The 27,915-nt window shown below is 39.1% G+C and overlaps 2 protein-coding genes across 10 annotated transcripts; one reads left to right on the top strand and one right to left on the bottom strand.

The window, feature by feature from the left end:
* Positions 1 to 53: 53 nt before the first annotated feature.
* Positions 54 to 27,622, bottom strand: LOC311251885 (uncharacterized protein). 9 transcript variants are annotated; one of them, XM_084344534.1, is made up of 24 exons: positions 27,568 to 27,604; positions 26,762 to 26,812; positions 26,341 to 26,461; positions 26,189 to 26,225; positions 26,021 to 26,059; positions 15,978 to 16,355; positions 15,399 to 15,737; positions 14,993 to 15,046; positions 13,993 to 14,081; positions 13,824 to 13,911; positions 11,175 to 11,213; positions 10,050 to 10,332; positions 9,726 to 9,877; positions 8,803 to 9,085; positions 7,518 to 7,669; positions 6,403 to 6,670; positions 6,153 to 6,298; positions 4,940 to 5,165; positions 4,193 to 4,368; positions 3,376 to 3,759; positions 2,349 to 2,684; positions 1,537 to 1,619; positions 1,265 to 1,348; positions 54 to 764 (listed from the first exon to the last, which is right to left on the bottom strand). In XM_084344534.1, the coding sequence occupies exons 4-24, from the start codon at positions 26,220 to 26,222 to the stop codon at positions 759 to 761; spliced, it is 3,639 nt and encodes a 1,212-aa protein (XP_084200660.1). In that variant the 5' UTR covers positions 26,223 to 26,225; positions 26,341 to 26,461; positions 26,762 to 26,812; positions 27,568 to 27,604; the 3' UTR covers positions 54 to 758. The 9 variants fall into 9 exon arrangements, with proteins under 9 accessions (XP_084200660.1, XP_084200661.1, XP_084200662.1 ...); XM_084344535.1 differs by having other exon boundaries at positions 26,341 to 26,652; positions 27,568 to 27,595; XM_084344536.1 differs by having other exon boundaries at positions 26,341 to 26,389; positions 27,568 to 27,595.
* Positions 20,746 to 25,764, top strand: LOC311251887 (uncharacterized protein). Its single transcript, XM_084344545.1, has 2 exons — positions 20,746 to 21,385; positions 21,677 to 25,764. The coding sequence occupies exons 1-2, from the start codon at positions 21,343 to 21,345 to the stop codon at positions 25,099 to 25,101; spliced, it is 3,468 nt and encodes a 1,155-aa protein (XP_084200671.1). The 5' UTR covers positions 20,746 to 21,342; the 3' UTR covers positions 25,102 to 25,764.
* Positions 27,623 to 27,915: the final 293 nt, after the last annotated feature.

The following is a 27,915-nucleotide window of genomic DNA, read 5'->3' as shown; positions in this document are numbered from 1 at the left end:
ACGTCTCGAGACAAAAACTAAAACACAACATAGTGCACAGGATGACTAACTAGTGAGGTTATGTTAATGTTTTCCTTTTATTCACAACCTGTTTTATGAATGTTTTCATGAACAAGCAGATACAAACGTCAGACTTTGGATTCATCTTTTCAGAAATATCGACACAGTTCGACTGAGTCAGGCAAGTAAGTAATCTTCATGTGCACACAATGCTGCTTCAATAACATCTGACTTGAAAGCTTAAAACACATTTAAAATCAGTTTTTATGTAGTGTATTTTTCAGAAAGATTCATTAAAATGCTTGAAGAAAACACTTAAAAAACTGAACATTGTCAAGTTAAAATGAAGATTTCGCTGAGATATTTTTATAATATAAGAGAGCTGCCATGTTGGGTTGTTTGAAATCCTGGAGCAGACAGACCATCAGGGTGTAACACGCTCAGCACACAGTGTAGCCTGTAGTGTGAAGGCAGAGGATGACTGCAAACACCTGAGCAGTGAGCTAATGAACTCACAGGTGACAAATACAAAGTCTGACCACTAGATGGCTGTGCAACATGTACAGAGAGAACAAAGACGTTCAACAGAAACTTTGCATCCAGTTACATTGAGCAAATTGAAAATAAGAGGTAAAAATACTGAATTTGTGTGCAAATCTTTTGTCATTTTACTCTGTTTTCCCTGTTCGGTCCCTCGAAAGACTAGTCCACATTTCTCAGCTTCAGTCCAGTCAGAGTAGCAGGAGTCATGTTTCACCTCACACCTGTTGGAGAAAAGACAGCACACACACTCTGTAGTCTGACTCCCTCCACAGGTAAACATGTAGAACAGCAAGAAAGTAGAGTAGAGAAAACACATTGTTGGTCCAAGACTACTGATACTGTTGGTGGTTTGAGAATGAAAGATGGTTGTATGATTATCAAATTACTTTAACTTGGTGACTTTTACAAGTGGAGATTGTCTATTGAAAAATTAGTTTAAGAAAGTAGAGCAACAGACGTGAATATGAAGAGTTAAAATGTAGTTTTTAAAAGTGTGCACATGATGAATTATAAAGTTCAAGAAAAAGAAGACAAGACAAAGAAAAGGGAATTTTTAAGTACGACTGAAATTCAAATAAATTTTACTAAGACATCAAATACATAGATTGGTATCAACTGTACATCAGCTTTGTTTTGACTTGTGTTTTTACTTGGTCCAAACTGTACTTGCCAAAAAGTTTTTTATGTTGTTAAACAAAAACAAAAAGTGAGGAAGTCTTACCGTGCTGTTTTTTCCCAGTGTGAAACTCGTCCTCCAGCTGATCTTGAAATCACTGATGCCCTTGTTTTTCATCGCTGCCTCCAACTAAGAAGCATTAACAAGATTTTCTCTTCATATGTATCATACATAATCAACACTTGGACTTTCTATAAATTAAATGTTGAGTGAAAGTTAACTGTGACCTTCTACTCCATGCCATCACACAGGGGAGTAGACTTTACTTTAAACATGCACATATGAAGCAATATCTCAGAAAAACTTCACTTTCTCACCTGGCTCAAGATCTGTTGTTGGATGACTGGGTCACTCATGTTGTAGTCAGCTCTGATCCTCACCACAGATCTCTTCCTAAAGTCTGAAAAATGGTTTCTGGTGTGAATACATAGCTGGCATGTTGGTAGTGTTATGAGTGTTATGATTTAAAGAGTTGTACCACTTGTTTAGCATGTTTTGCCGACTGACTATGAATCGTAGCTTGAAATACAATCACCACTAACAGTTTGTTTAAAGTATTAAGTCACTTTTAAGGCAAATTTTCCATCCTACAGACAGCTATTGTTTCAGGTTCATTTCTTGAGTAAGGTAATCAATTTCACTGAATATTGACATTGTTTTGTGTCAAAATATTGTTTTAATGTGTTTTCCTGTGTGAGACAAAAAGCTGCCTATTTTTTAATATTTAAATTTGGAATATTTTAAGATAGAAAAATCTCATTTAGCATTAAAGCTGGTGGCAACAACAAACCGGTATACATAAAGTAAGAATGCTGTATTTAGATATATTATAATGCAATGTAGGGCTGCAACTAATCATCATTTTTATCAAATTATCAGTTAATCTCAAACATTGAGATATGATATACTTAAGTTCCTTTTTGTTGTTTTTTTTTTTTTCAATCAACAGTCCAAAACTCAACAATATTAAGTTTCCGATTATATGAAACGGAGGAAAGCAGCAGATCATCATGTTTTAAGAGCTTGAATCAGAGTTTGCCATTTTTGCTTAAAAAAATGACTTTTTTTGCAAATCAATGAATCTATAATGCCATAATATAAAGTTTAAATAAACTTATAAAACACTTACAGTAGCAGAGAAACATAGATTTGGTGTCACAGGATCTCACGCTCCATTTCCTGTTGTAAATATAGACACAGTTTGGACCTTCTCCTAAGTTGTCCACCAGCCCCTGCCACTGGTATCTATACGAGGAGTTACTCCCATCGGACCATCTCCAGGACTCTCCGAACAGGCCGATCCAGGCCAGCTTTCCCGTCGGCACCATGCTCTGGACTTCCTGGTTCTCAGTCAGGTTCTTCAGGCTGAGCAGGTCTGTGTGGTGCTCTCTGCAGTAGTGCTGAGCGTCGGCCCACTTCATCTGTGTCTCCACGAGAATCTTTGTTTCTGGTGCACCATCTCTGCCTGTGACCACAGAAAAAACATTATGGATATTCTGAATTAGACCTTATTCCAGGTGTAGCATTTTCTGATTAAGATGTAAAGATAAGCCAATGTCATTCGGGTTATAGACACATTTTTTGGACATGCATACATCTCATTTAGAATATGCGTCTCATTTGGGGTTTTTAACCGCAGTTTGCAATGCCTTTTGTCTGTTTACGGTAAACTATGTGCGTTGTCATGGATGTCTTTTACACAAACCAACTAGCCAACAGTTTACAAGAGGTAGAGATGCAGGCCAAAAAGAAAAGGCCACATTTCTGGTCAGGAGGAAGAAATACACCTACTTTTAAACATTATGAAAGAGGTGGGAATTACAGGTGATGAGGAGGCTGCAGCACCTCCTACAATGATGCATTATAAAAACCATCAATTGATAAAAATAAAAGTGTGATGCATGATATGATTAGAAGAAGACATCTGTTTTAACCTAGACTTGATGCAGAATACCAGAGCTTGTGAGACAGTAGTAGTTCTTAGTGTGGTAGGTATACAATTGGTTTTACATGTACCCATGTCTTACACATACAACCTTTACATCATTGATATGTGTATTCAAATAGATTTCAAATTTTATTCCTTGCAGACTATATAGACCAGCCCATCAACTATATATGTGAAAGCATGTGAATTATATTTTCCATAATATTACCATCAAAGCATAAGAAGTAGTGAAGTAAGTCACAGTCCAGGTCTTTCCATTCACCCGTGTGTTGTATGCCAGCACAGTGCTGGATGCCACTCATTTTGTTGGGTTCGTCAACACCCCAGTTCCTGAACTCAGCTTCACCATCTCCATAGTAACCATCATCTGGCAGAGACCACCTCCAGGTTACAGCATCCTCATACAGCCCAATCCAAAAATCATTGAAGTTATTCTCCATTTTGTCAATGACCCTGTTCATGTCCTGAGGATTGTTGATGGTGGCCAGGTCAGTGTACTTGTTTCTGCAGTAGGCCTGCGCTTCAAACCACGTTTTTGGTTCACTGTGAATGAGAATGTAGTCACGGCTACAGGACCTGGGAAGGCAGTAATCTGTTGGAAGAAGAAGGAAAATTCAACAATAACCTGTGAGTGCATGATGTAGCTATGAAGTAGTTGAATCACTAAAAGATAGAAAGAAAACATTGAAGAACCATATCAATCTAACCAGAAAATTGTTCTGCTTTAAAAGAATTAAAGGCATTGAGAACAATTGTTAAACATAACTGTGTAACTTATGAAGGAGATACAAGTAAAATCTTTCATTTGAAATGTCAGTGTACACTTTTTGGTTGGAAAATACACTGTCAGCATACAGTAGAATCATCCATTACCACCACATTAGCTTTGGTTGTGAGCTTTACAAGCTAGGGTGATTGTATTAACAAGCGATGTAAATGACAGTATCATCTGCAAATGTGATGATCCTTCCATTTCCAGTTGGAATTTTGAATTTTAAGGATTTAAAAACTGTGTATCCATTTACCATGGCGCGGGGGGCGCTGAGGGACTCTGTTTTGAGGACACACCCAAGTGCTGTAGACCTTGACCTCACACAGAGGCGGTGGTACATTAGGATGCATTACAGTCACATAGCGACCCACAACCCCACCACAATCCAGGGTCATCAGATATTGTGAAGTCATGGAAATTACCTGGCAGCTGAAACAGAGAAAAAGAAACAGACAAGGTGCATGTCTTTAAACTTGATTTATTTTATTATCCAGGTTTTCTTTAAAATATTTACACTGTTGTAAGTGCACCTCTACCAGAAAACCAGAGATGACTTAAATCAGATTCTCAAATGGGAAATCGTCTTCCTTTCAGACTTAAAATATTTTAACATCAGAAAATGTGTTTGCGTAGTTAACTACTGAAACTACAAACAACTTTTCGACCATAAAATAAAAGGAATGAGGCTCACTGCTCAAACAGTATAAAAAAGACGCAAGTTAATTTTTTTTTTTCTTAAATGACAGAGACCACTGTTTGAGACCACCTCAGACAAAAAAACAGGCATTTTATCCAGCTGTTTTTGTGGGAACAAAACCAGATAATTTTGATGAGAACCAGAACTTAAGCAGTGTTGTCACAACATAAAATTGAAAACTGAACATAAAGAAATGTACAGTTGCAACGTAAAGAAACGTAAAGTTTCCAAGTATCCATGGTTCGCAGCAAAGGACATTGCCAACATTTGCATTCATCCGACCTTTTACAACTGTATGTTTACCTTGTGTTGTCCACTCGGACGTCATCACTATAGTAGCTGTCCTTAGGGTAGGCAAGCTGGACCAAAGTCACAGTGTAGGGAACCAGTAGATCCACTGTCACCCATTGACCGGGTTTGTTTTCAGTTATGCTGCAGGTGGAATACCAATGGCCATCAATAACTTGGCTAGCTGAATTTTTCCGTCTTGAAGAAGACTGAAAAGCCACTCCTCTCACAGCCACATTTTCTAGTGAGGAGGAAAGTATTAATAAATAATATTTGTTTGCCAAAAAACATCTGCAAAATCATCCTTTACTTGCAGAAATCCAACAAATGCCATTAAGAGCATCTAAATCTAAAGAGCAATTGGTTTGATCTTGAAAAGAAAGCAAGTAAACAATAAAAAAATAGATTCAATCATCCAAATCATTGAAAATTCTGAACAATGCAAAAATTGATTTCAAGTTTTTATGACGGTTGGGTTAAAGCTGAAGCAAACAATTCTAGATGGGATGCTGGGCAATATTTTACAACCAGGGAATGAGACTCAATATTCAACTATCTTTTTCTAGAATTGTCCACTTCAGCTTTAAGCAAGCACAATACTTTCACCCAGAAGACTGCTGTTTGTGTCCAGTGTGAAACCAGAGGTCAACGTTGAGTTATTTTAACTTATTAACATAGTAAGTTACGTCACATACATAACATAACGTACGAAACTAACAAAGTGTAGGTATATTTGTAACAAATTACAGAATAATGAAGTTATTGTAACTTAAACTACAAAGTTCTCCTCAACATAACCAAGTAGTTTTTCTACCTAAACCTAACCCAACTGTGATCGTACGATGAAGATCTGGTACGCCTGTTGTGGTAAGCTGCAACAGTCATGTTGTTTGATATGACATTATATCATAGAGTCGCTGCCAATTAACCTATTCATTCGATTAGATATGAGGATGTGTTGTGGGAATCTTATCCAATTCCAGGCTTTCAGCAACATATGCAAAGTAAATAACATAATTTTTATCTTGTTTTGCACATGTGCATCATGTGTATATGCGTGGTAACATTTAAGAGTTTGTCTTTTTTCCTTAAGGAGTAACATTATTTTATTATAACAGGATAAAATTCTGTGTTTTGCTGCCCTCCCTGGTCAAAGGCTCGGCTCCAGGTGGCAGACCGCTTTATGGTAGAACTCTAATTAATTTCTTATTGTGTGTGTGGCGCTTACCAAGCACAGTACCATAAACCAGTACTTCACAAATAGTCAAATTCTTCTGTAGTCCAGGGAGAACAACATGGACAAAGCGGCCATCCATTATTCCACATTGGTAGTTGTATTTGTGCTGTCCCTCTGCGAGGGAGATGACGGCACACCTGAAAGAAGGAGGTATACTGTAAGTAAGAGTTAAAGAAGCTGGCAAGTACTACTAATAGTACTAGTAGTATAGTAAGTACTCTTTTGTTCCTGCTAATGTCACCTCTGGTTGCTGGTGTCGTTCTTGAGGCCTATTCGGACCTCAGCACCGTTCAGCTCTTTCGAGCAGCAGTCACTGACAACAGACACAGCAGTTATGCGGTAGATACTCCTCAGGTCCAGTTGCCACCAGGGGTTGTCTTGCAGTGGGACTGAGGCACAGGTTTCTTGAAAGTTATTCCCTGGGTTTCGATCAATGGCCATATCTGGAGCAGTTGTACTAGAAGCTGGTTCTGCGGACTGCGTAGCTTCTCCTCTCAGTGCCACTTCAACTGGTGCCGTGAAGGCAGTTATGGACAAAATGGATAAAAAGGAACTAGTTACTGATGCATTTGGAAAACCACAGCAATGGTCTTATTAAGTACAGTTTAGCTGGATAACTATGCTGGCAGCTATTATTTTGCCTGTATTTTGTATTTAAAGCGGCTATGTGGAAGCTGTTGTGCTGGCAGCCGGTCATTAATTTATGTTAGCAGACTTCATATCCAAACTAATGTTAGAATGAAGAAGAAGAAGTGATTCAAACATGCAAATTGTGAAAAATTGTTACGTAGAGCCCCTTGAAGATTTTAATTTGGGAGAAAAATCTAGTTCCTGGGGTTCAAGGGAATAATAATAATAATAATTTTTGGTTGCATGTCTGTCTGTTTTGTGGCTGTACAACATTTTTGTGGCAAGTTTTTATTGCCTGTAGCTTATTTACAGTTTTATCTTAGCAGTTTTTATCTTGCATGTGGATGGGATATCACAGTATGTTTATGTGTCCTTGCATTGCTTCACTGTGCATCATATTGTTTCAAATGTGTCACTTTTACATATACTGTATATTACTGTTATTGTTGATCAGTTCGATATGATTAATGTTGGTTTCTCTCTTAGTTACTCTAAATCAGCTTTTGAAGAATGAATAAACAGTTAAATAATTCAATTTTCACTGCAAAGAACTGCTTTGCACTCACAGGATGGAAACTATTAATAACTGAGCAACAAAAAGGTGCTACTAATTTAGTAGAAAGGTGAAGGAAACAATATCGTGTCAATTTCTCCTTTAAAATTTTCACACAGGCACCAACGAATAATTGAATCAACTATAGATGCGATTGCTGAGTGTTGTTTTACCTCCTGTAATGCGGGTAGTGGCGTACACTTTGACCTCACAAAACTGAATTATCTGCTTTACTCCAGGGTGAAAAATGTTGACATAACGTCCTGTCATCTTGTTACAGCTGAAGGACATTGTTATGTCATTGGTCAAGGTGATGACTGCACATCTGAGGGGCACAAAGACAAATAGTACAGGAATAAAAACTATAAAACCTAAAATTAGTCTAATGTGCTGTTTTATACTATTGCTCAAGTAAAAAATATATGATGGTAACAGTTAATTTTACCAGAAAAGTCCAGAAAATGTAATGGTAAGTGGGTGGTAATAACAACATATTTGAAAATCATTTGAAATAACCCTTTAATTACCACAATTGTTACCTCAACAATTATTTAAAAATTACCAAATATTACTTAATAATGATATTCTGTTATTTTCCAACAATCAGTTAATAAAAAGCTGGTAATTTCTTTAATAAAATTTCAGGAAACTTACAAATAGTTTCTGTCTTACTTTACCTCAGCAGGTCACTAAATTCAAGTGAGTTACTGCATTTTAATTTCCAACTAGTTTCTGCCCAACTTCTGCAGGTCAGTAAAACATTTTTAACCACTTATATTTTCACCAATTTAACATCTCAGTAGGCCAGTCCAACTTTGGAACAATATTACTAAACTTCCCTAACTTGATTCTTGATTATTTGTCTGTAATTAGCTATTTATGGTGGCTAACTATAAAATAAATTGACATTAAGGAAAATTGTTTAATTTGCAAAAAGTCAATTTCTGTGATCAAGGAATATAACTTGAGTAGAACATTTGAAACACAAGTCTGTCATGACCTACACGGCAATGAAAAATTGCACACCCCCGCTCCTAATAGGAAAAACAACCTAGTTAATTTTGCTTACAGAATAAAGAATCAGACTTTAATTTTGCTGTTTTAGCTTTTGTTTAACTGTCTACTTGTGGAACAATCTGGTCATCTCTGAACTTCAACTCCATTCTCAATTTGCTAATCGTCATACTGTTAACAATGACCAGCATATGGAAGAGAAAGTTTTAGGCCCAGATATTCGTTTTGTTTGCTGGCTGCACCAGAAACCTCGAAACATTGGCCGTTGCCCCCAGTGACTAAATAGTCGTTAGACAATAGCTAATGATTTCAAAGATTGCAAAAGTGGTGACAACAGGAAAAACCTTTTCCAAACTGAAAACATCCAACATGGACACACTGTAATTATGAATAATGGGGTAAAAACAAAATGGCACTTCAGTCTCCTTTAACACATTACAGCACCTGGGATTGTTGTTGCCATTGTTCTCCAGCGAGTTACCGATGCGGATTTCAGTGCCGTTTAGATCATAAAAGTTCCTATCTGATCTTCTGATGACTTCAATTGTTGAGATGACGTACGGACCCCGCATGTCCAGTCTCCACCAGGGGTTCCTCTCCCACAGAGTTGAAACGCAGCTCCCGTGTAAATAGTTTGCATAAGGTTTGCCATCAATCACCACGCTTGATGGATACGTGGGTTCCCAGAATGAGGACTGCACAGCCACTCCACCCAGGGCCACGTTAGCTGGAGAGTTAGCACAGTGACAACTATCAAGGTTTGTGATGTGAAATATGTAAGATGGAGAATAAAAAGGAGAAACTTAATTTATAACAAAAAGACTACAAGTAAGTTAGTGACGATTAGAAAACAGTATAGTTGGGGAACCTTGACACATCTCAGATGTCTACGAGGTGTTAACAGTTCCACCTGCCTCTCACCGCAGATTTCTAATTGGAAAGAAACTTAAAAATAGTAACTATTAGCTGTTAGCTAGTGGCCTTATAAGCTAACTAGAGTCTGTCAGGAACTGGCAGACAGACAGAGGTCAGTTTGACAACAGGGGATATAGTGGAAAGACAAACCAAGGCTGTTTGGTGAGTTTTGTTTATTTTGTTTCTCTTAATCCTCTTATGCAAAAGGTGTAATGTTGTATTTTTTAAACTACGGGGGCTATCGTTTATCGCCTGTTGAGTTACAAAGTGGTATTTAGAGAAAGGACAGGCCGGGGCTAGCTGGTTAGCATGCTTACTTCAGTAGACATCGCTGCAATACAGTACATAAGAGTTGTCACACTCTGTTGACAATATTAGTTCATTTTTGAATGTTTTAACCTGAAATTCAGGCCATAATTTAATATAGATGTCATTTATCAGTGCTGTTTTACCTCCTGTAATGCAGGTACTGGTGTACACTCTGACCTCACAGAGTTGAAGTCTCTTCCCTGCTCCAGGGACAACAATGTTGACATAACGTCCTGCCATCTGGCTGCAGCTGAAGCCCATTAAAACGTCACTGATGACAGTGATGACGGCACATCTGAGGGGCAAAGAGAAATACAGTACAGAAGGAAAACCTATTGGTTAACACCAGGATGATTATTCCTACCTCCACAAAAAGCCAGTTAATGCAGATTTGTCGGCATGTGTTCGTTTTTTCTACATAATAACATGAAGAGGCAGGATATACAGTTACAGTTATACAGTAGCACCTGGGATTGTTGTTGCCATTGTTCTCCAGTGAGTTACCGATGCGGATTTCAGCTCCGTTTAGCTCATGAGTGCAGCAGTCGGATCTCCGGATGACTTCAATTGATGAGATGTTGTGCTGAACCTGCAGGTCCAATCTCCACCAGGGGCTCACCTCAAAATGAGTGGCGAAGCAGCTCCTATAGTTATAGTTTGAATAAGGTTTGCCATCGATCACCACGTTTGATGGAAGCGAGGGGTCCCACACTGAAGACTGATCTGTAACTCCACCCAGAGCCACGTTAGCTGGAGAGTTAGCACAGTGACAAAGATTATAGAATCAATAATCGATAAAGCACTTGATGATCAGCTGGAACATGATTTAAATTAAAGGGAGAAAGCACATTTGTTTTAAAAACTAAGAAAACAAAGTAGTTTATTGACTCTATCAAAAAATGTTGTTCTTTAGTTGCTCATTAAATCAAATCCTTGAAACAAGCGTATTAACATAATGCCTGTTTCTTTACCCTACAAGTTTTCAGATCTCACCTGCAGATCTTTTTCTTTCTTGTGAAAAACAATTTCTTTTCTCTTCTTTAGCAACCTTACCAGATCAGTGTCCTTATTTATCATTTTATCCAGTGTTGTAAAAGAACCCAAAAGTCATACTTACTTTGGTAAAAGATGTACTTGAGTATCAAAAGTAACAGCAGAAACATTTTCTGAGTAAAATTTAGCTTTAAAAAAATCTTCTAAAGCCTTTTTTGACTAATTTTAAACAATTCAAAGACCTGAATAACAGTTGAAGGCCTAGAGAGCTTAAAATTATTTCACAAAAGAATAACATAAAAAGTCCAAAATACATTGTTCTTCTTTCCTGTATCTTCTCACAACCTGTCAGATTTATCTTGTGGACCTTTTGAACAAAGCCTGTTCAGTTGAGAACCAGGCTAACTTATTAAACTGTATAAAGAAAAACTAAAACTAGCTCCACCTCAACCAGCTACAGCAGTAAAATGCATCTCAGGATTAACAATCTCATAATGTCATATGTGAACATGAACAAGTCCTTTTACTTTTGATATTAGGTCAAACTTGCTCACATGTACTTTTGCTTAACTAATGTATCTTTTAAAATATGTTCTTACCTGCCTGGTGAGTGACCCTCAACCTGAGAAGGATGCACCCTGCAAATAAAAAACAAAATTAACAGTAATAAAAACTAATTCAACACACAATTAACACACACACAAGCGAGCATACAGACTCTGTAAGCTCTTACAGGTTTTTGGTCAATTTCCATGTGGCTTAAAAATACATTTTAGTTTCCAATTGAGGCCCACTGCAAGACAAAACAAAGATAAAATGTAGTCTTTGACTTAGTTAATCTGTAAATGAGCCATACGTAAAGGTAATACTTAACAATAACCATCATTAATACATGGTACATAACACAAATGTGTTATGACAATCAAATCAGTGTTTATGGATGAACTACACAGTATTAATTAACCATTTACCAACTATTATAGACATCAGTTCCAACTTTACAACAAAAAATGCTTAACAAATGTTTGTTAACAGTAAAATAAGTCTTAACTAAAGTTTTAACGTCAGATCTAATAAAATGTTACAGAATCAAATGATCTCCCATCTTTTAAAAGATGTATTACACCTTGAAAAGAGTGTTTTTAGTTTAAGTTCAAACAAAAATCCACAAATTCAAACGCATGTACAATATTATGTGACTTACCCCAAAGAAAAAGGAATTTCCAACTCCACTCCATTAATCATTAATGTGTTGATGATGTCCCGACACTTTAGCTTACAAAACAGCTCAAGTTGCTGACCTCAGGTGCTCCTAACCCTTCCTGATACGTGCATTTGAATTGACTTCTATACAAATAAATGCAAACCACATTTACATCATAATATGCATGCGTGACTGTGATCAATCTGAAAATAAGGCAGCACCTGACTGAGATCAGGTGTGTTGTCACCGCACGGCTACCGGAGCCCCTTCAAAATAAAATGATTGTAGTGACTAACATTGATAACTTAAGTTACTAGTTACTTTGCAGATTGCATGCTACATCAGAGCCAAAGTATTGCATTTTTTAATTAATTTATTTAATCGGCAATCAGGAAAAAATAAATCAGGGACACAGTTTACAGTCTTGCAATCTATAAATCCATATTTTAAATTGATATATTTATTATAAAAATGCCACGGAGAAGTCCAATAATAATAATAATAATAATAATATTTTTATTTATATAATACCTTTCATACTTAAAATGCCCAAAGTGCTTCACACATACAAGAAACATAAAATAAATAGAAAGGTACACAAACTAAAAAACATTATTATAACAAAGCCATTATTAGGGTTAAAAAGCAAGATATAACTATTAAAAGCAAGATAGACTTTTAAAAGACCAATGAACTTGACAAAAGTTAAAACAATTAAAGGATACAGCTGCTGAACCAGGATCAGGTCAGAGGCCGTTACAGCGATAACATAAATAAAGTGAAACAATCAAAGTTCTTGGTCTATGAGAAGGCTAGAATAAAAATATGTGTTAGAGTCACATAAATATATCATGATATATGACTGCACAGGGCAGGATTGGTGCTTTTCTTCTGTCAGTGATGATGAAATCGTTTGGCTTTTATAATTCAATCAAATTATTTATCAAATATTAATAGACTATTTATTTCATGTCATTATTGTGTCTAAATGTACTTTCTGGTCTGTTCTTCTTAGGATATTCAAAATGTGTGTATTCAGCTTCAGTTGACAAGACGTTTGAGTCTTGATTTAATCCTTGAGGAAGGAGGATTTTCTCAGCCGGATGTCCTTCATGTTGACTTTTATGCTCCGAGGCTCAGATTTGGTTTATTCATTTGATTAACCAAATGTGCGTGTGAGCATTAAACCTCGACCTGTGAATATCTATGCAGAATGTAACTAAGTACATACATTCAAGTACTTGTTCTCAACTTGAATATTTCCATTATATGAAATTTTTCTACTCCTGTACATTTAGGAGGGAAATATTGTACTTTTTACTCGGCTACATTTGTCTGACTGCTTTAGTTACTAGTTACTTTAAGGTTACAATTTTTCATACCCTTGCTGTCAAGTTAAAACATGTATCTCCAAATTTGGAGACTTTGAATGTGATAGTTTGTGATGAACTGAATGATTAAATGTTCATTTATGTGTTGAGAAAATTCTCCTTCTTCTTAATGTGAATAAACTATTTAAAAAAACCTCTTGGATTAGCTGGAAAATGCACCGTCACAAAGCTGAAAACAGGGCTGATCTTCTCATGAAAAGTGGGAGTTCCTTAACATTGTACTGTATGTAAGTAAAGTAAATGTACTGAAAAAGACATCTAATAAATACTATAATAAATTCTGTCAGGATACTGACATATACTATACTTCACACTCATTTTTATAGGGAATATATTTGAGATAGATAATTCAAACAGACAGCAAGCGATCAATGGAAACAAACTCAAAATCATTGCAGGTGATTATGAATTAAACCTCCACATTGTGTGCTAACAGGGACAATACAAAGCTGCTGTTAACATCACTTAGTCCTCGTTGAGGTTTTTCTTCATTCTCCACAAGTACCTGTTGATAAAAGAAACAGCAGCTCAATCAGGATAAAAGTCAAATACTGCTAAATGAGAATTTGATTAGTCTAATCAGTGATACATGTCAATATACCTGTTCAAATCTATTCAGAATAAACGCATCAGTCACAAACTTCTCTTGCTACCTGTCTTTGTCGGTCGTGGCTCTGGTCTTAAAGTCCTCCAGATCAGCTTGATGTTAGTAAAACCCTGCGAGTGAAAAGCTGCTTCCAACTAAAAACAACAACAAAAAGAAGACAACAGTGTTTTTTCTGTGGTGGGAAAATAAAAAATGAACACACTTGCTTTCAGTACCTGCTGTAAGATTTCCTGTCGGATGGTTGAATCTTTGAGGTCAGAGCTGGTCTGCAGCCTCATCCTCACTGTAGTCCTTCTCAGCACAGCTGCAAAAATGACATTATTTTCTTTTAAGTCTTTATTAATGATTAGTTAAACACGTACTGATCTATTATAAGCCACTATGGGTTGGCAGTTTATCCAGATTTGCACCAAAAGCTAACGGGGTCTGTTCTTGGCTGAGAACCATCCTTCATCCAGGTTTAGTAAAAAAAATCCATTCATTAGTTTTCGTGTATCCTGCTGACAATTAAAGCAACCGACACCTGAGATATATATTGATTTGAAAAGATGTTTACACCCTTTTTTAAGCCGAAATTGTAACTGTAGCGGCGAAGCTAAAAATCAACTGCATGTCAACAGTGTAAATAACTCCCCGTTTACCCCAGACAAGCTAGACTGATCCATTTTATGTATTTATTTATTTAAAAATCTATTTATCTTTCTGTGTTTAGGAGAATGCTGATGGTTGGTGAGCTTTTAAATTTTTTTATCATTTTTTTTAGTGAGAGCTCAACGTTCTTTGATCCTGTTTTTATAGATCAATATACATTTTGAAAAGGTAAAAGATATTAACTTGACGATCATTTTTCCTCTAAAATGATGAAACCATTTAAAAATCTCTCCACAGACTTTCTGTTTTTTATACAAGTTTGAAGAAACTACTTGGACGTGCCTTGGATCTTTTTGCAGTGCAATGGTGGAATCTTACTTAACTTATCTTTACAAGTACAATGTTCAGGTACTTGTACTTTACTTGTATGCATGCGGTCTTATAAATCCAAACTGTAGCTTACACATTAATACATCTGTAATGAAAGCCTAGTTTAGAATGATAACACAATAACCAGGCCCACTCTTCCTGCTTAACGAAAGCTTTTCATACTTCTGTTCTTTTACTTAAATATCCTTCTTCCACCACTACTGCAGTGTTAAGAGGGCAGTGTGGATCATATACCTTGTCTGATGGTGGTTGGTTCAACTGGTGGAGCTGGAGTCACTTCAGTTATGTCTGTGAAAAGAGATGGAGAGAAGGGTTAATTGTGAAAAAGAAAAAAACATGTATGAGATAAATGGCGCCTCCCTCAGGTATATGAGTGTTTTTCAAGACTGTTATTGTATTCAGTTTTATCTCACAGTCAGTGGTGGAAGTACATTTATTAAAGTAGCAAGTAGGCAAAATTGTTCAATATTTCACATTACAAAGCTAAAAACACTCTTCTTTCTACCTTTTTGTGGCAAGTGTTAGAAGTTAATGTTGTAATTTTTACTCCACGACAAAAACATGAATAAGAGCGGTAACATAGCCCTAACATAACTTTTAAAGAAGGATATCAAATAATGTGTGCAGCATTTGGGCTTACTTTGGCAGAGAATGCTGAATTCGGTGTCACATTTGAAGTCGTCCCAACTCCCTTTGTGCATAGTAGCACACGTCTGAGAGCTGTTTTCGTTACTGGGCTGGTTCGGCCACCACTGTCTGAACGAGGAGCTGCTGCCGTCCGACCACTTCCAGGAGTCTCTGTGCAGGCCGATCCAGGCCTCCTGCACAGCCTGGTCGGCCTGCAGTCTGCTCCTCAGCTCCTGGTTCTCAGCCGGACTCCTCACACTGACCAGATCTGTGTGGTGCTGCCTGCAGTAGCTCTGAGCCTCAAACCAACTCTTCTGCTCGGTTACCAGCACATATTGATCAGAGCTACCATCTACGTGGAGAAACAAATGGGAAAAATTACAAATGATGTCTTCAAGGTAAATTCACAACCTGCAGATAAAGGTAGGTTAAGGTCATGGTTGAAAGAAAAACATTGGTAGGAACCTGAAAATGAGTGCCTGTCTCCTGCCAAGATGCTTTGTGGACATTGAATATTGATCAGTTTAAGACAAATGCTCTCATTTCATTGTTTGAGGATAGCTTCACATTTACGTTGTCAGATAAAGCTCACCTGTAAAACAAATGAGAGGCATTTTAATGAATGTGCAGCTGTTGTCCCTCCAAAAGCCGTCTTCCATCATGGAGACGCAGTACTCGTCCGCTCCTGCGTTGTCTGGTTGATCTTCCTGCCACTGCCTGTAGTCCTCCATGACTCCTGTGTAGTAATGTTCACCCATCAGAGACCATTTCCAGCTGTAGATGTCTTCATACAGACCGATCCAGAAGGGCTCCTCCCAGTCTTTAGCCATGTCAGCGATCCTGCTGTTGACCTGCACATTAGATATGGTGGCCAGGTCACCGTACTGCTCTCTGCAGTAGCTTTGAGCTTCAGTCCAGCTCATCTTCGGGTGAGTGACAAGGATGTACTCATGGATATAGTATGTGGAGCCTATGTGGAGAATAAGAAGGTAACAGGTTCTGTGCTGACCTCAAAGTACGAGAAAAAAATCTGACAAGTCAAAACAATGTTCACTTTGGTTTAAACATCAAATTTCAGGTCTTAAATGATTTGTCAGTTTAGCACTGTAAAGGGTAACTCCACCAATTTTCCACATTAATATGTGTCTACTTGGGGAGTACTACTGCATATGTGAAAAAAAGTAATATAAAGCTCTTTATGACTTCAGATGAGGCTGCATGTAATCTGATAAACTGCCTGCAGTAATGTTACTGTTGGGACCCACAGTTGAAGTCTCTCCTGGATTCCTTTGGGCCTAACAGCTGCTAAGAGCTGCAAGCTTCATTTCCAGCAGGCCCAAAGAACTTCTCCTCACAGCAGCTACGCAAGGTCCTGCTAGTATTCCAGATCAGTTAGCACCAGCAACGCAAAGCTTACCAATTAACTTCACTATCCAAGGAAGACAAAGCAAGTTAGCACCAAGTTGCTATCCTTGTCAAGGAAAGGAGCGACCAGTTTCCTCCACCTGCTGTCTTTTATCAGACCTTGCACAGCAAGAAAGCAATGTTCAACATTGGAATTACAACCTTCTCCTGCTTGGCTCATCAGCCAAGGAACCACCAGCACCTTTTCTTCAAAGACTGGTAATGTTGAACTGGGCCTAGATAGCACACAGCATAGCATAGCACGGCTAAGCATAGGACTCTGGTTGATGTAATGCAAATGTGTTCAATCTATGTGTTTGTTCTCTGTTTTGGTGTTATTGTGATCTCAGGTCAGGTTATTGGTAGTTTGCTTTGCTACACGGCTAATTTGACGTTAGTTGAATTATGCTTCACACAGACTGAGGATCTTTGCATGCAACTAACCATCTTCTATAACTTGGCACCATGTCACACACACACACACACACACACACACACACACAGACATACACACACACACACACACACACACACATACGCTCCTTCAGCCTGGAGCATATCACACCCACATGTGATATCAGTGACCAAATGATGTGAACACCACCATTGTTTCTTTGTTCTCTAATAACAATGAAACAAGTGGTGATCCACCATCTTAGATCTCAGTCCAACCTTTTGAGGAGGCATTTTTTGTAAAGTCATCCTTTGTCCATGCCGTGCGGCGTGGTACTTTGAACCCTAGCCACCATTTTGCTTTTGTTCTTCCAGACACAAACAAACACACACACACACACACACACACACACAAACACACACACACACATACATACATGTTAGTTTGTGTGTTTTCATTTGTGTTAAATAAAAGCCTTTTGAACCTTCATGCTGTCTATTTAATGTTGTACAAGAGTGAATGTTGCCAACCTCTTCTCTGTCAAGTACTCCAAAACCCTTCGACCATCACTATCTGTTATGGGAATTTTAGTTGTAGTTATTAAGTTAATTATTAATCAGAGTCACCAACAAACAGTTTAGTACCTTTTTATGACACTAATTTGGTGACTTGGCTATCTTTTCCCTTCTTCGGTGGTGGTGCCCCGAGGTGATCTAATGTAAATTGAATGTTATTATTTATCATAATGAATAATTATCCCTGATAATCATCAATCAATCAATTATTATTGACAGCCACATTTAACCCAAAACTCCCTGTTAATGTTGCATGAAGCACTACATTACTTAGTGGCTCAGTTGCATTGTGGGTGATGTAGGTGTCAGGTTTAGAAAGATAGTCCACTGGTCTAGCATTTGCTCTCCTATAACACTGTTGGACTCATTATGGACAGTTTGAAAACAAAGAGATATAAAGAGATATAACATGTTGTTATTCCACACAGTCTTCTATGGTTGTATGGTTGGAGTCTTGAATCGAGTCAGGGTCGTCTCACAAAACTCCAGTCAAACTAGGCAGTGCTGATAAACTATAAACCCAGATTCTGCCTTACGCTGCATATTTCTCACCTACAAGAACTGCTGCCGTTTCTTGTAAATGGTGGAGGGAGGGGTGAGCAGTGGTTGATGTGTGCAGTTATCAAAGGAGGCTCATCACTTTTAATCATTTACTAGTAATCTCCAAGAAGTTCAATAGAAGGATTGTGTAATTTGGTAGTATGTATAGGAAATCGAGTAAGACAAGTATACAATTACACATGTGAAAAATAGAGAATTTTGATAACAAACAAACAATGACTAAATGAATATAGCTGTACTTAGGAATTTCTCTTTTCCTATGATTTATACCAAATGACTCTTCCTGGGATATTATTAGGAACATATTTAAAAATGTGTCAAATAAATTGCATCATGACCAAAAAGAGAGAGAACACAAATATGAATGTAACTGTTACAATCCTAATTTCCAAAAGAGCCAGACAACTATTTCCTACAATTTGGCAAAACTATTTAAAAGAACTACAAAAACAAAACAAAAAAAACACACATACTTTGAACGTCAGGAGCAAAGAGGCAGATGCCCAAGCACTCTTAGCTCCCCCCTCTGCACGTGCCTGCTGTTAAGCTGCAATAGGGAAAGATCATGATGAACATGAAGTCGCTATCATATTGTTTTTATAGGGTGAAAACTGATGCTGAAAAAAACTATGATCACACTGTGAAACAAGGCAGTGCTAATCAAATATGAACCACAATCCTGCTAATTGTCTATTTCTCTCCTTAAATGTTTTTTTTTTTAAAACGTCCCGTTTCAAAACAGGACGTTTTGAAACAGTGATTCTTGTGACAGCACAATAAAAAGAGCCTTAACAGATACATGTGTATAGCTCAACCTTTCTATTTGTTTCCGTATGAGGGTGTGGTGTACGAGACAGGATGTTCTGTCTAGAACACCCTGTTTGTTCAACCATTTTTGCCATTTCTTGTAAACGGTGGAGGGAGGGGTGAGTAGGGTCAACACTGTGGAGTTATCGGAGCAGCTCCTCGTATATTCGTTGAAAAGGTATCAACATGGGGTGCTCCAGTAGCTCAGGTGGTAGAGCATGTGCCCCATGTACAGAGGCTTTGTCCTCGCTGCAGCGGCCCAGGGCTCGAGTCCTCGCTGCGGCCCTGTGCTGCGTGTCATCCCCCCTCTCACCCCCATTTCCTGTCATCTCTGTAAGCTGTCCTTTAAATAAAGCCATGAAAAGGCCAATAAAGACATTTAAAAAGGTATCAGCATTTTCATGACTATGGTTGATGGGTTCAGAGATTGTCAGAGATGATTGTCAGCATCAAACTCAGAATGAGCTTTTATTTCTCTTGCTCTTTTTCTTTTATGGTGGTCTGGCTATATAATATGTAATGAGTATGTTCTCTGTCTGGTACTGGGTGGGGGGGTTGGAGGGGGATGTTGTACTTGTTCCTTTAGTGTTATTATGTTTGTTTGTTTGTTTGTTTATTTGTCTGTTAAGCCCCTCTGGGGCACTGTCTACTATTTGAAAATTCTAATAAAAAAACTCAGAATGAGCATATAAATCCAAAACAACATTAAAGTTGATGAGGTGAAACATTAGATATATTGTCTTTGTACTTTTTTCAATGGACATCTATGACTGTAGACTGTTCTAAGAGTAAAGCTGAGGTGGAAGAGCACCAGACTGCTGTCATTGACAGCCTGGGTCTGTTTGAAGGCCCACTATGAGGACAGTTCTACATACCAAGGACATCTTTCCATTATCAGGCCTCACTGACCCTAACAGCCACAATCACACGGCAGTCATACGATGGCAGTTGTCAACTCGATATGTCACCCCAGTAGTGACCCGTGGGTCAACCTGTAACCCACAGGACCCGGGAACACACCTGTGGGTCAGGTGGGTTTGGGTCAGCTTTACCAGAAAATATCACAGGTTCTGTGGACGTCCTTGCCTTTTGGAGGGATCACCGTTGTGCATACCCTCACCTCTCCATGCTGACCGGAGCTCTGCTGTGCGCTCCAGCAACAAGTGCATCCAGTGAGCGCACCTTCAGTGCCACTGGTCATGGACCCGAAGCGTGTCGAAGAGTGCAGCCAAACACTAGGCTAAAACACTGAGCAGTCCGACACATAGCAGAGTTCATGTTCAAGGTTTAAACTTGTCAGAAATATTTAAATTCTAATAGATTATCAAAACTGTGACTGTGTTTTGTTCAACATTTGTGTCCATTCACAGCCATTTTCTTTCTAAATTAACTTCAAATGGGCCAAAAATTGTTTTTGCTGTTAATGGTGTAATAAATAGTGTACTGACGCTGTAAAAGCAGCAAATAGATGATTCAGAATAAAAGCAGTATAAGTAGAATTATATTATTAATTCCATACAATATAAGTTATGGATTTAATATTTGATGTTTTTTCGAAGGGTAAAAAATATCTGTCATTTAACAAAAAATAACAGTCTGTATTATATAAAAAAATTAGCTCTTACTTGCAAATTTACATTATGATTGATGAGTGATTTGTTAATATAATGGGAGAACTTCTACATCTTTTGTGGCTGACATTAAAATATATGAAGAGACCTATCTCCTATCGCAGCAAAAATATACATGTCATTTGTAAATGCTTGAAAGCATTTTGTTAAATATGTTAAATGAATACATGAAATCATTGCAGCTAAAAAGCTGTAAGCACCCTGAAAAAACTCAACCATATACATCTAAACCTGGATACATTAAATCATGCTGTTCTGTTTTCATTTGACAGGGAAGCAGCCTGCAGTGTTATGTGAGGTTTAAAAGAACTGCTGCTATTTCTTGTAAATAGTGGAGGGAGGGGGGAGCAGAGTTACCAAAGCAGTGCCTCATTATTTCTATGGGGTGTGTCCCGATCCTCAAACAGGGTTTAATGGGATCAGAGCTTACATTTAGTTTCAGTTTCATCTTGATATGAGACCAGTGCAGCTGTTACTGGGTGTGGTTTGGTGCACATATAAAAGCATCTGCAGTTTCTGCAGACATTCAGAACTCAGCGTCTTCGTTTAAACTGCAGAATCTACTCTGTGCTCTTCGACCCAAACATGGCCAGCAAGTATTACAACCCAAACATGACCTACATCTTGGGTAAGTCACGTCCATGTTTTAAAGTGCATGTTTTAAAGTTGATTATTGGACTTATAATGTGCAGCTCCTGTAGAGTAATACTTTTATAGACAGGGTCCTAAATGAGCTCTCTAAAAATCTGCTTTGGGGAATACAATCATGGTTTATTTGTTTAAAATGTTTTCCAATGATTTTGCCTCTCCCAAACGGCAAACAGTTGTTTCTACTTTCTACATCTTTGTATACGTCGCATGAAGTACAATGTCTGTGCAACCTGATGTCTGATTCAGTGTCACACATTGTTCTACACAGGAGAGATCATAACAAAAAAGAAGGAGCTGAGGATAGTGATGGTGGGGATGAGTGGAGTTGGGAAGAGTGCTACTGGAAACACCATCCTGGGACGAAAGGGCTTTGAATCAAAGTGCACTTCTACGTCTGTGACTGTGGACTGTTTCAAGTGTGAATCTGTGATAGATGGGCAACAGATTGCTGTCATTGACACTCCGGCCCTGTCTGACAACAGGTATAACGAGACTAAAACAATCAGAGATGTGAGCCAGTGTGTTCGTTTGTCTGCTCCTGGACCACATGTGTTTCTGGTGGTCATCCGTGTGGGCAGATTCACTGAAGAGGAAAAGCAGTCGGTGCAAAAGATTCAAGAAATATTTGGCCAGGATGCAGACAGATACAGCATGGTTCTCTTTACTCATGGTGATAGCCTTGACGACACAATCGAGAAATTCTTGGATGACGACACCGACCTTCAAGACCTTGTGGCCAGATGTAACAACCAGTACCATGTCTTCAACAATAAGATGAAGGATCGCTCACAGGTCAATGAGCTGCTCCAGAAGATCAGAAATGTAGTGAAGAGCAACGGAGGAAGCCACTACACCAACAAGATGTTCCAAAAGGCCGAGAGGGAAATCGAAGAGGAGAAACAACGCATCCTGAAAGAGAAAGAAGAAAAAATACGAAAAGAGAAAGAGGAACTGAAGAAGGAACTTCAGGGAGAACATGAAAAAGACATGAAGAAAATTCAAGAGCAACTCGGGGCTGAGAGAGAGAGGGTGAGGAAAGACAGAGAGGAGGAGAGGCAGAGGGAGATGGAGGAGAGAGAAGCAGAGAGAATCAGAGTTAGCGAGGAAATGGAGAGGCAGAGAAAGGAGATGGAGGAGCAGAGGCAGAGGGAGAAGGAGGAGAGAGAAGAAGAGAGACTGAGAGAGAGAGACGAGATGGAGAGGGAGAAAAAGAAGATGAATGAGGAGAGACAGAGGGAGATGGAGAGGATAGAAGCAGAGAGGCAGAGAGAGAGAGAGGAGAGGGAGAGAAAGGAGAAGAATGAGGAGAGACAGAGGGAGATGGAGAGGATAGAAGCAGAGAGACAGAGAGACAGAGAGGAGAGGGAGAGAAAGGACATGAATGAGGAGATGATGAGGGCGATGGAGAGGATGGGAGCAGAGATACAGAGAGAGAGAGACGAGAGGGAGAGGGAGAGAAAGGAGATGAATGAGGAGAGACAGAGGGAGATGGAGGAGAGAGAAGCAGAGAGAAGCAGAATGAGCAACGAGATGGAAAGGCGGAGAAAGGAGATGCTGAGGGAGATGGAGGAGAGAGAAGAGAGGGAGAGGAAGAGAAAGGAGATGAATGAGGAGATGCTGAGGGAGATGGAGAGGATGGGAGCAGAGATACAGAGAGAGAGAGCAGAGAGGGAGAGGGAGAGAAAGGAGATGGAGGAGCAGAGGCAGAGGGAGAAGGAGGAGAGTGAAGCAGAGAGAATCAGAGTTAGCGAGGAAACAGAGAGACAGAGAAAGGAGATGCTGAGGGAGATGGAGGAGAGAGAAGAGAGGGAGAGGGAGAGAAAGGAGATGAATGAGGAGATGCTGAGGGAGATGGAGAGGATGGGAGCAGAGATACAGAGAGAGAGAGCAGAGAGGGAGAGGGAGAGAAAGGAGATGGAGGAGCAGAGGCAGAGGGAGAAGGAGGAGAGTGAAGCAGAGAGAATCAGAGTTAGCGAGGAAACAGAGAGACAGAGAAAGGAGATGCTGAGGGAGATGGAGGAGAGAGAAGAGAGGGAGAGGGAGAGAAAGGAGATGAATGAGGAGATGCTGAGGGAGATGGAGAGGATGGGAGCAGAGATACAGAGAGAGAGAGCAGAGAGGGAGAGGGAGAGAAAGGAGATGGAGGAGCAGAGGCAGAGGGAGAAGGAGGAGAGTGAAGCAGAGAGAATCAGAGTTAGCGAGGAAACAGAGAGACAGAGAAAGGAGATGCTGAGGGAGATGGAGGAGAGAGAAGCAGAGAGACAGAGAGAGAGAGAGGAGAGGGAGACAAAGGAGATCTTAAAGATCGTTAAGATAGTGATGGTGGGAAAGAGTGGAGCTGGGAAGAGTGCTGCTGGAAACACCATCCTGGGACGAGAGGACTTTCTATCAAAGTGCACTTCTAAGTCTGTGACTGTGGACTGTTCCAAGCATGAATGTGTGATAGATGGGCAACAGATTGCTGTCATTGACACTCCGGGCCTGTTTGACAACAGGTCTGACGACATTAAAACGGTCAAAGATGTGAGCCAGTGTGTTCGTTTGGCTGCTCCTGGACCACATGTGTTTCTGGTGGTCATCCGTGTGGGCAGATTCACTGAAGAGGAAAAGCAGTCGGTGCAAAAGATTCAAGAAATATTTGGCCAGGATGCAGACACATACAGCATGGTTCTCTTTACTCATGGTGACATGCTTCGAAAAACGACCATCGAGAAATTCTTGATTGACAACACCGACCTTCAAGACCTTGTGGCCAGATGTAACAACCAGTACCACGTCTTCAACAATTGGCTGGAGGATCGCTCACAGGTCAGTGAGCTGCTCCAGAAGATCAGAAATGTAGTGAAGAGGAACGGAGGAAGCCACTACACCAACGAGATGTTCCAAAAGGCAGAGAGGGAAATCGAAGAGGAGAAACAACGCATCCTGAAAGAGAAAGAAGAAAATCTACGAAAAGAGAGAGAGAAACTGGAGAGGGAACTTCAGGAAGAACATGAACAAGACATGAAGAAAATTCAAGAGCAACTCCAGGCTGAGAGAGAGAGGGAGAGGAAAGACAGAGAGGAGGAGAGGCAGAGGGAGAAGGAGGAGAGAGAAGCAGAGAGAATCAGAGAGAGAGACAAGATGGAGAGGCAGAGAAAGAAGATGAATGAGGAGAGACGGAGGGATATGGAGAGGATACAAGCAGAGAGACAGAGAGAGAGAGAGGAGAGGGAGAGGGAGAGAAAGAAGATGAATGAGGAGAGACAGAGGGAGATGGAGAGGATAGAAGCAGAGAGGCAGAGAGAGAGAGAGGAGAGGGAGAGAAAGGAGATGAATGAGGAGAGACGGAGGGAGATGGAGAGGATAGAAGCAGAGAGGCAGAGAGACAGAGAGGAGAGGGAGAGACAGGAGATGAATGAGGAGATACTGAGGGAGATGGAGAGGGTGGGAGCAGAGAGACAGAGAGAGAGAGACGAAGCGGAGAGGGAGAGACAGGAGATGAATGAGGAGAGACTGAGGGAGAAGAAGGAAAGCGAAGAGAGAAGAGAGAGAGAGAGGGCAGAGAGGGAGAGGGAGCATAAAAATGCAAGGGATGAAATGGAAAGACAGCATGAAAGGAGACTGAAAGAGAAAGAAGACGACCTGAAGAGGGCTGAGTTTATGATGGCTTTAAAAAGTATGCAGAACAAAGAAGGCTGCTGTATTAGTTAATGGAGTTGTAGATGTTGCAAAGGAAGCTCTCAGCGCCCCAGGATGGATTGTTTCTCTTTTTAAAAAATAGTAGTAATAGGAGTATTTTTTTTAAGGGACAGTGTCTTGTTATCGGAAGGTCGATGGTTTGATTCCCCTGGTCTGCATGTGGACGTGTCCTTGGGCAGGATACTGAACCCCAAAACTGCTCCTGATGTGCTGGTCGGCACCTTGCATGGCAGCCACCGCCATCAGTGTAAGAAAAGTTGCTCAGGACAAAAGTGTCTGCTAATTGTAAAATATCATTTTTAATCTTGTATTGAAATGAAATGCAATACATTTTTTGAGCGCTGCAACTGTACTTACTTACTTACTACTGCAACTTCATCAATATTCAATCATTATCATAACTCAAGATATGTCAAATGATTTTTATTATATTAAGTTTTCTCGTTTTGATTGTCATTTACTTTTTTAAAATCAACAACTGTTTTCATATCCTCACTCCGATCTGCTCAGTTAATTAAATGCATATTATCACTGTTTGTGAATCTTACATTAGTTTTTTATTTTATTTTTCTCTCGGTCAAAGTTTGTCATTAATTTCAGGGGTTATGTCATTATATTGTTTTATAGTGTACTCTATTACTTTTAATTCCTGATGAATAAAGTTTATTGACAATACTTTGTGCATTTATTTGAGAGACTTTGAATACAAGACTTTTACTTGTTATGGAGAACTGTATTAATGTTGCTTTAACTTAAGTAAAACATTTCAGTGCTTCCTCCACCACGAGTAGTAGTTGTTGCAGTGTGAAGCTCCTGTCCCCATATTACTCGTTTAATCTTTGATATTTTGAAGATCAGCCAACAGCATGTTTAAATAATTTTAATAATAAGTTAAATTCAAGACAAATATGAACACAACATATTTTCTTACCTGTCTGGTGTGTGACCTCCAAAATGATCAAAAATGTCCCTGTGAATCAGAATAAAACCCACCGTGAAACTAAAAAACACACATGGGCAAGAATACAATTGTGTGCATTTTATGAATAAATCATTTGTATTCAGTTTTGATCAGAGTTGATGAGAGAGAAGTACGAACCAAAGAGAAGCAGCTTCTTCAAACTGTCCTCCATGATCTGCAGCAATGAGAGAAATTTTCCACATTTGTGAATCAATAATGAAAAATTAATCTGTAAATAACAAAAACAAGTGCACAAAATGGTTTGTTACTTATTGTAGATGCCGTCTTACCTCCTGTCTTTGTCTCCAACGTCTCCTCTCCTCTCGTGGAGTTTGGATACTAAATGGTTCATGACCACAAGTAAGTGGTTGTGTGTTTTTGTTTTTTGTGCATTTCCATCTTAGTGAGAACCTTCGTGGAGTTTAGACATTTGAAGCGGAGATGTTTGCGCAAAGTGAGCATATTTTTACAGAGGCTCAACACACTGGAACTTAAGACAACACATGCAAATAAACAAAACACAAGCAAATGAAGAAAACATCTTCACCAACTTGACAACACATGTGGCACATTTACAAAACACAACCAAACACACAAATGTGCTGCAAAGACAGAAGACAGAGCCAAACACATGAAAGCTGCAAGTAGCACAGACGACAACAGAAACTGTTTATTATTAAATTAAAATTGATGAACACTGCTGGGACGCACCTGTTGTTGCCGTGGTTCCTGACTCATGAAGTCATGTAGTCAGCTGTGTAACTGTACATTTGACATAAATACATAAAATTTACCAAACCAAATGAAGAAATGAGTTGCAAATACAGAAAACAGCTTTACCACTTTTACCACTTACAGAGCAGACGTTGATACCCTATGAGTCACAAACCATGGCAACATCAACTGTGCATCAAACAGTGTCTGTGAGTTTCTGCATATGGTCCTGTGTGTTTTGTAAATACTGCACATGTATTGTCTAATTAGTGTGCAGGTGTTTTCTCTCTCTGTGTGTGTGTGAGTGTGTGTGTGTAGAGACGTCCCTTCACACATCTTGGTTTGCAGTAGACCACTTCAATGTGTACATGTTGTCTGGACAGGACATTTGGATACTGTCGGTTAATGTTTGTCTGAGCGTCTGGAGTCAAAACTACAACTTTGTTTTGAAAAGAGCAGGTGAGCTGTTTGTTTGTCTTGTCTGACAGCTCCTTCCCTTTTCACAGTTAATAATAGAATTAAAGAAAGGCTGATGCTACCTACATCAAACTTTCTTCTTTTGAACAAAATAAAGGGTTAGCCAGTTATTACAGCTAAAGTTAGCATCAGCAGCTAAACAACTGTTGAACATATCATTGCTAACGTTAGCTAACACTACAGGACTTGTGACCCCACATAGAGGCTGTGTTTCCTGTAATGCTGTAATGTGTTCACGCCATATCAGTTATAACACTAATTTAATGTCAACTCAAGCAACTAAATCTGAATGTTTTATTGTAAAAGAGTTGGAAGAAACACTGTACCTCAAACAAAGATGGCCGCAATGCTGACATCTTGTGGCGCAGTTTGTTCTTTCCGAGGTGCGTTCATTTAAACTCGGAAATTTAAGGTTTCAGACGAAGAACTATAAGGCTAGGTACATTTTAAATATATATATGTATATATATAATGTATTACATATTATATACACTCATGATCGGCATAATTTGTGAAGCCTCCAGTTTACTTCATAGAAAACTGTTTGATGGCTGCAGTTGTATCTTTGAATGCTGTATGCATGGTTAAGGTTCGTTTAAAAGCTGGGATGTCCTACTACCTGTGAATGCACACTCACATTAGTCCAACCTGTCTGGGTCAGTTTATTTATTGAG

Source organism: Pagrus pagrus (assembly GCF_965226575.1).
Source record: "Pagrus pagrus genome assembly, chromosome: 22".
Classification (NCBI taxonomy): Eukaryota; Metazoa; Chordata; class Actinopteri; order Spariformes; family Sparidae; genus Pagrus; species Pagrus pagrus.
The sequence above is the reverse complement of the archived record's forward strand: the minus strand, read 5'-3'. Positions and strand labels throughout refer to the sequence as shown.

Coding starts and splice junctions, on each gene's coding strand:
- LOC311251887 (XM_084344545.1), top strand. CDS start 21,343: ATGGCCAGCAAGTATTACAACCCAAACATGACCTACATCTTGG. Junction 21,386..21,676: donor AAACATGACCTACATCTTGG/GTAAGTCACGTC, acceptor TGTTCTACACAG/GAGAGATCATAACAAAAAAG.
- LOC311251885 (XM_084344531.1), bottom strand. CDS start 27,597: ATGTCAGCATTGCGGCCATCTTTGTTTGAG. Junction 16,356..26,020: donor GGAGGTCACACACCAGACAG/GTAAGAAAATAT, acceptor TTCTCCACATAG/GCTCCACATACTATATCCAT. Junction 10,333..11,174: donor GAGGGTCACTCACCAGGCAG/GTAAGAACATAT, acceptor CTAACTCTCCAG/CTAACGTGGCTCTGGGTGGA.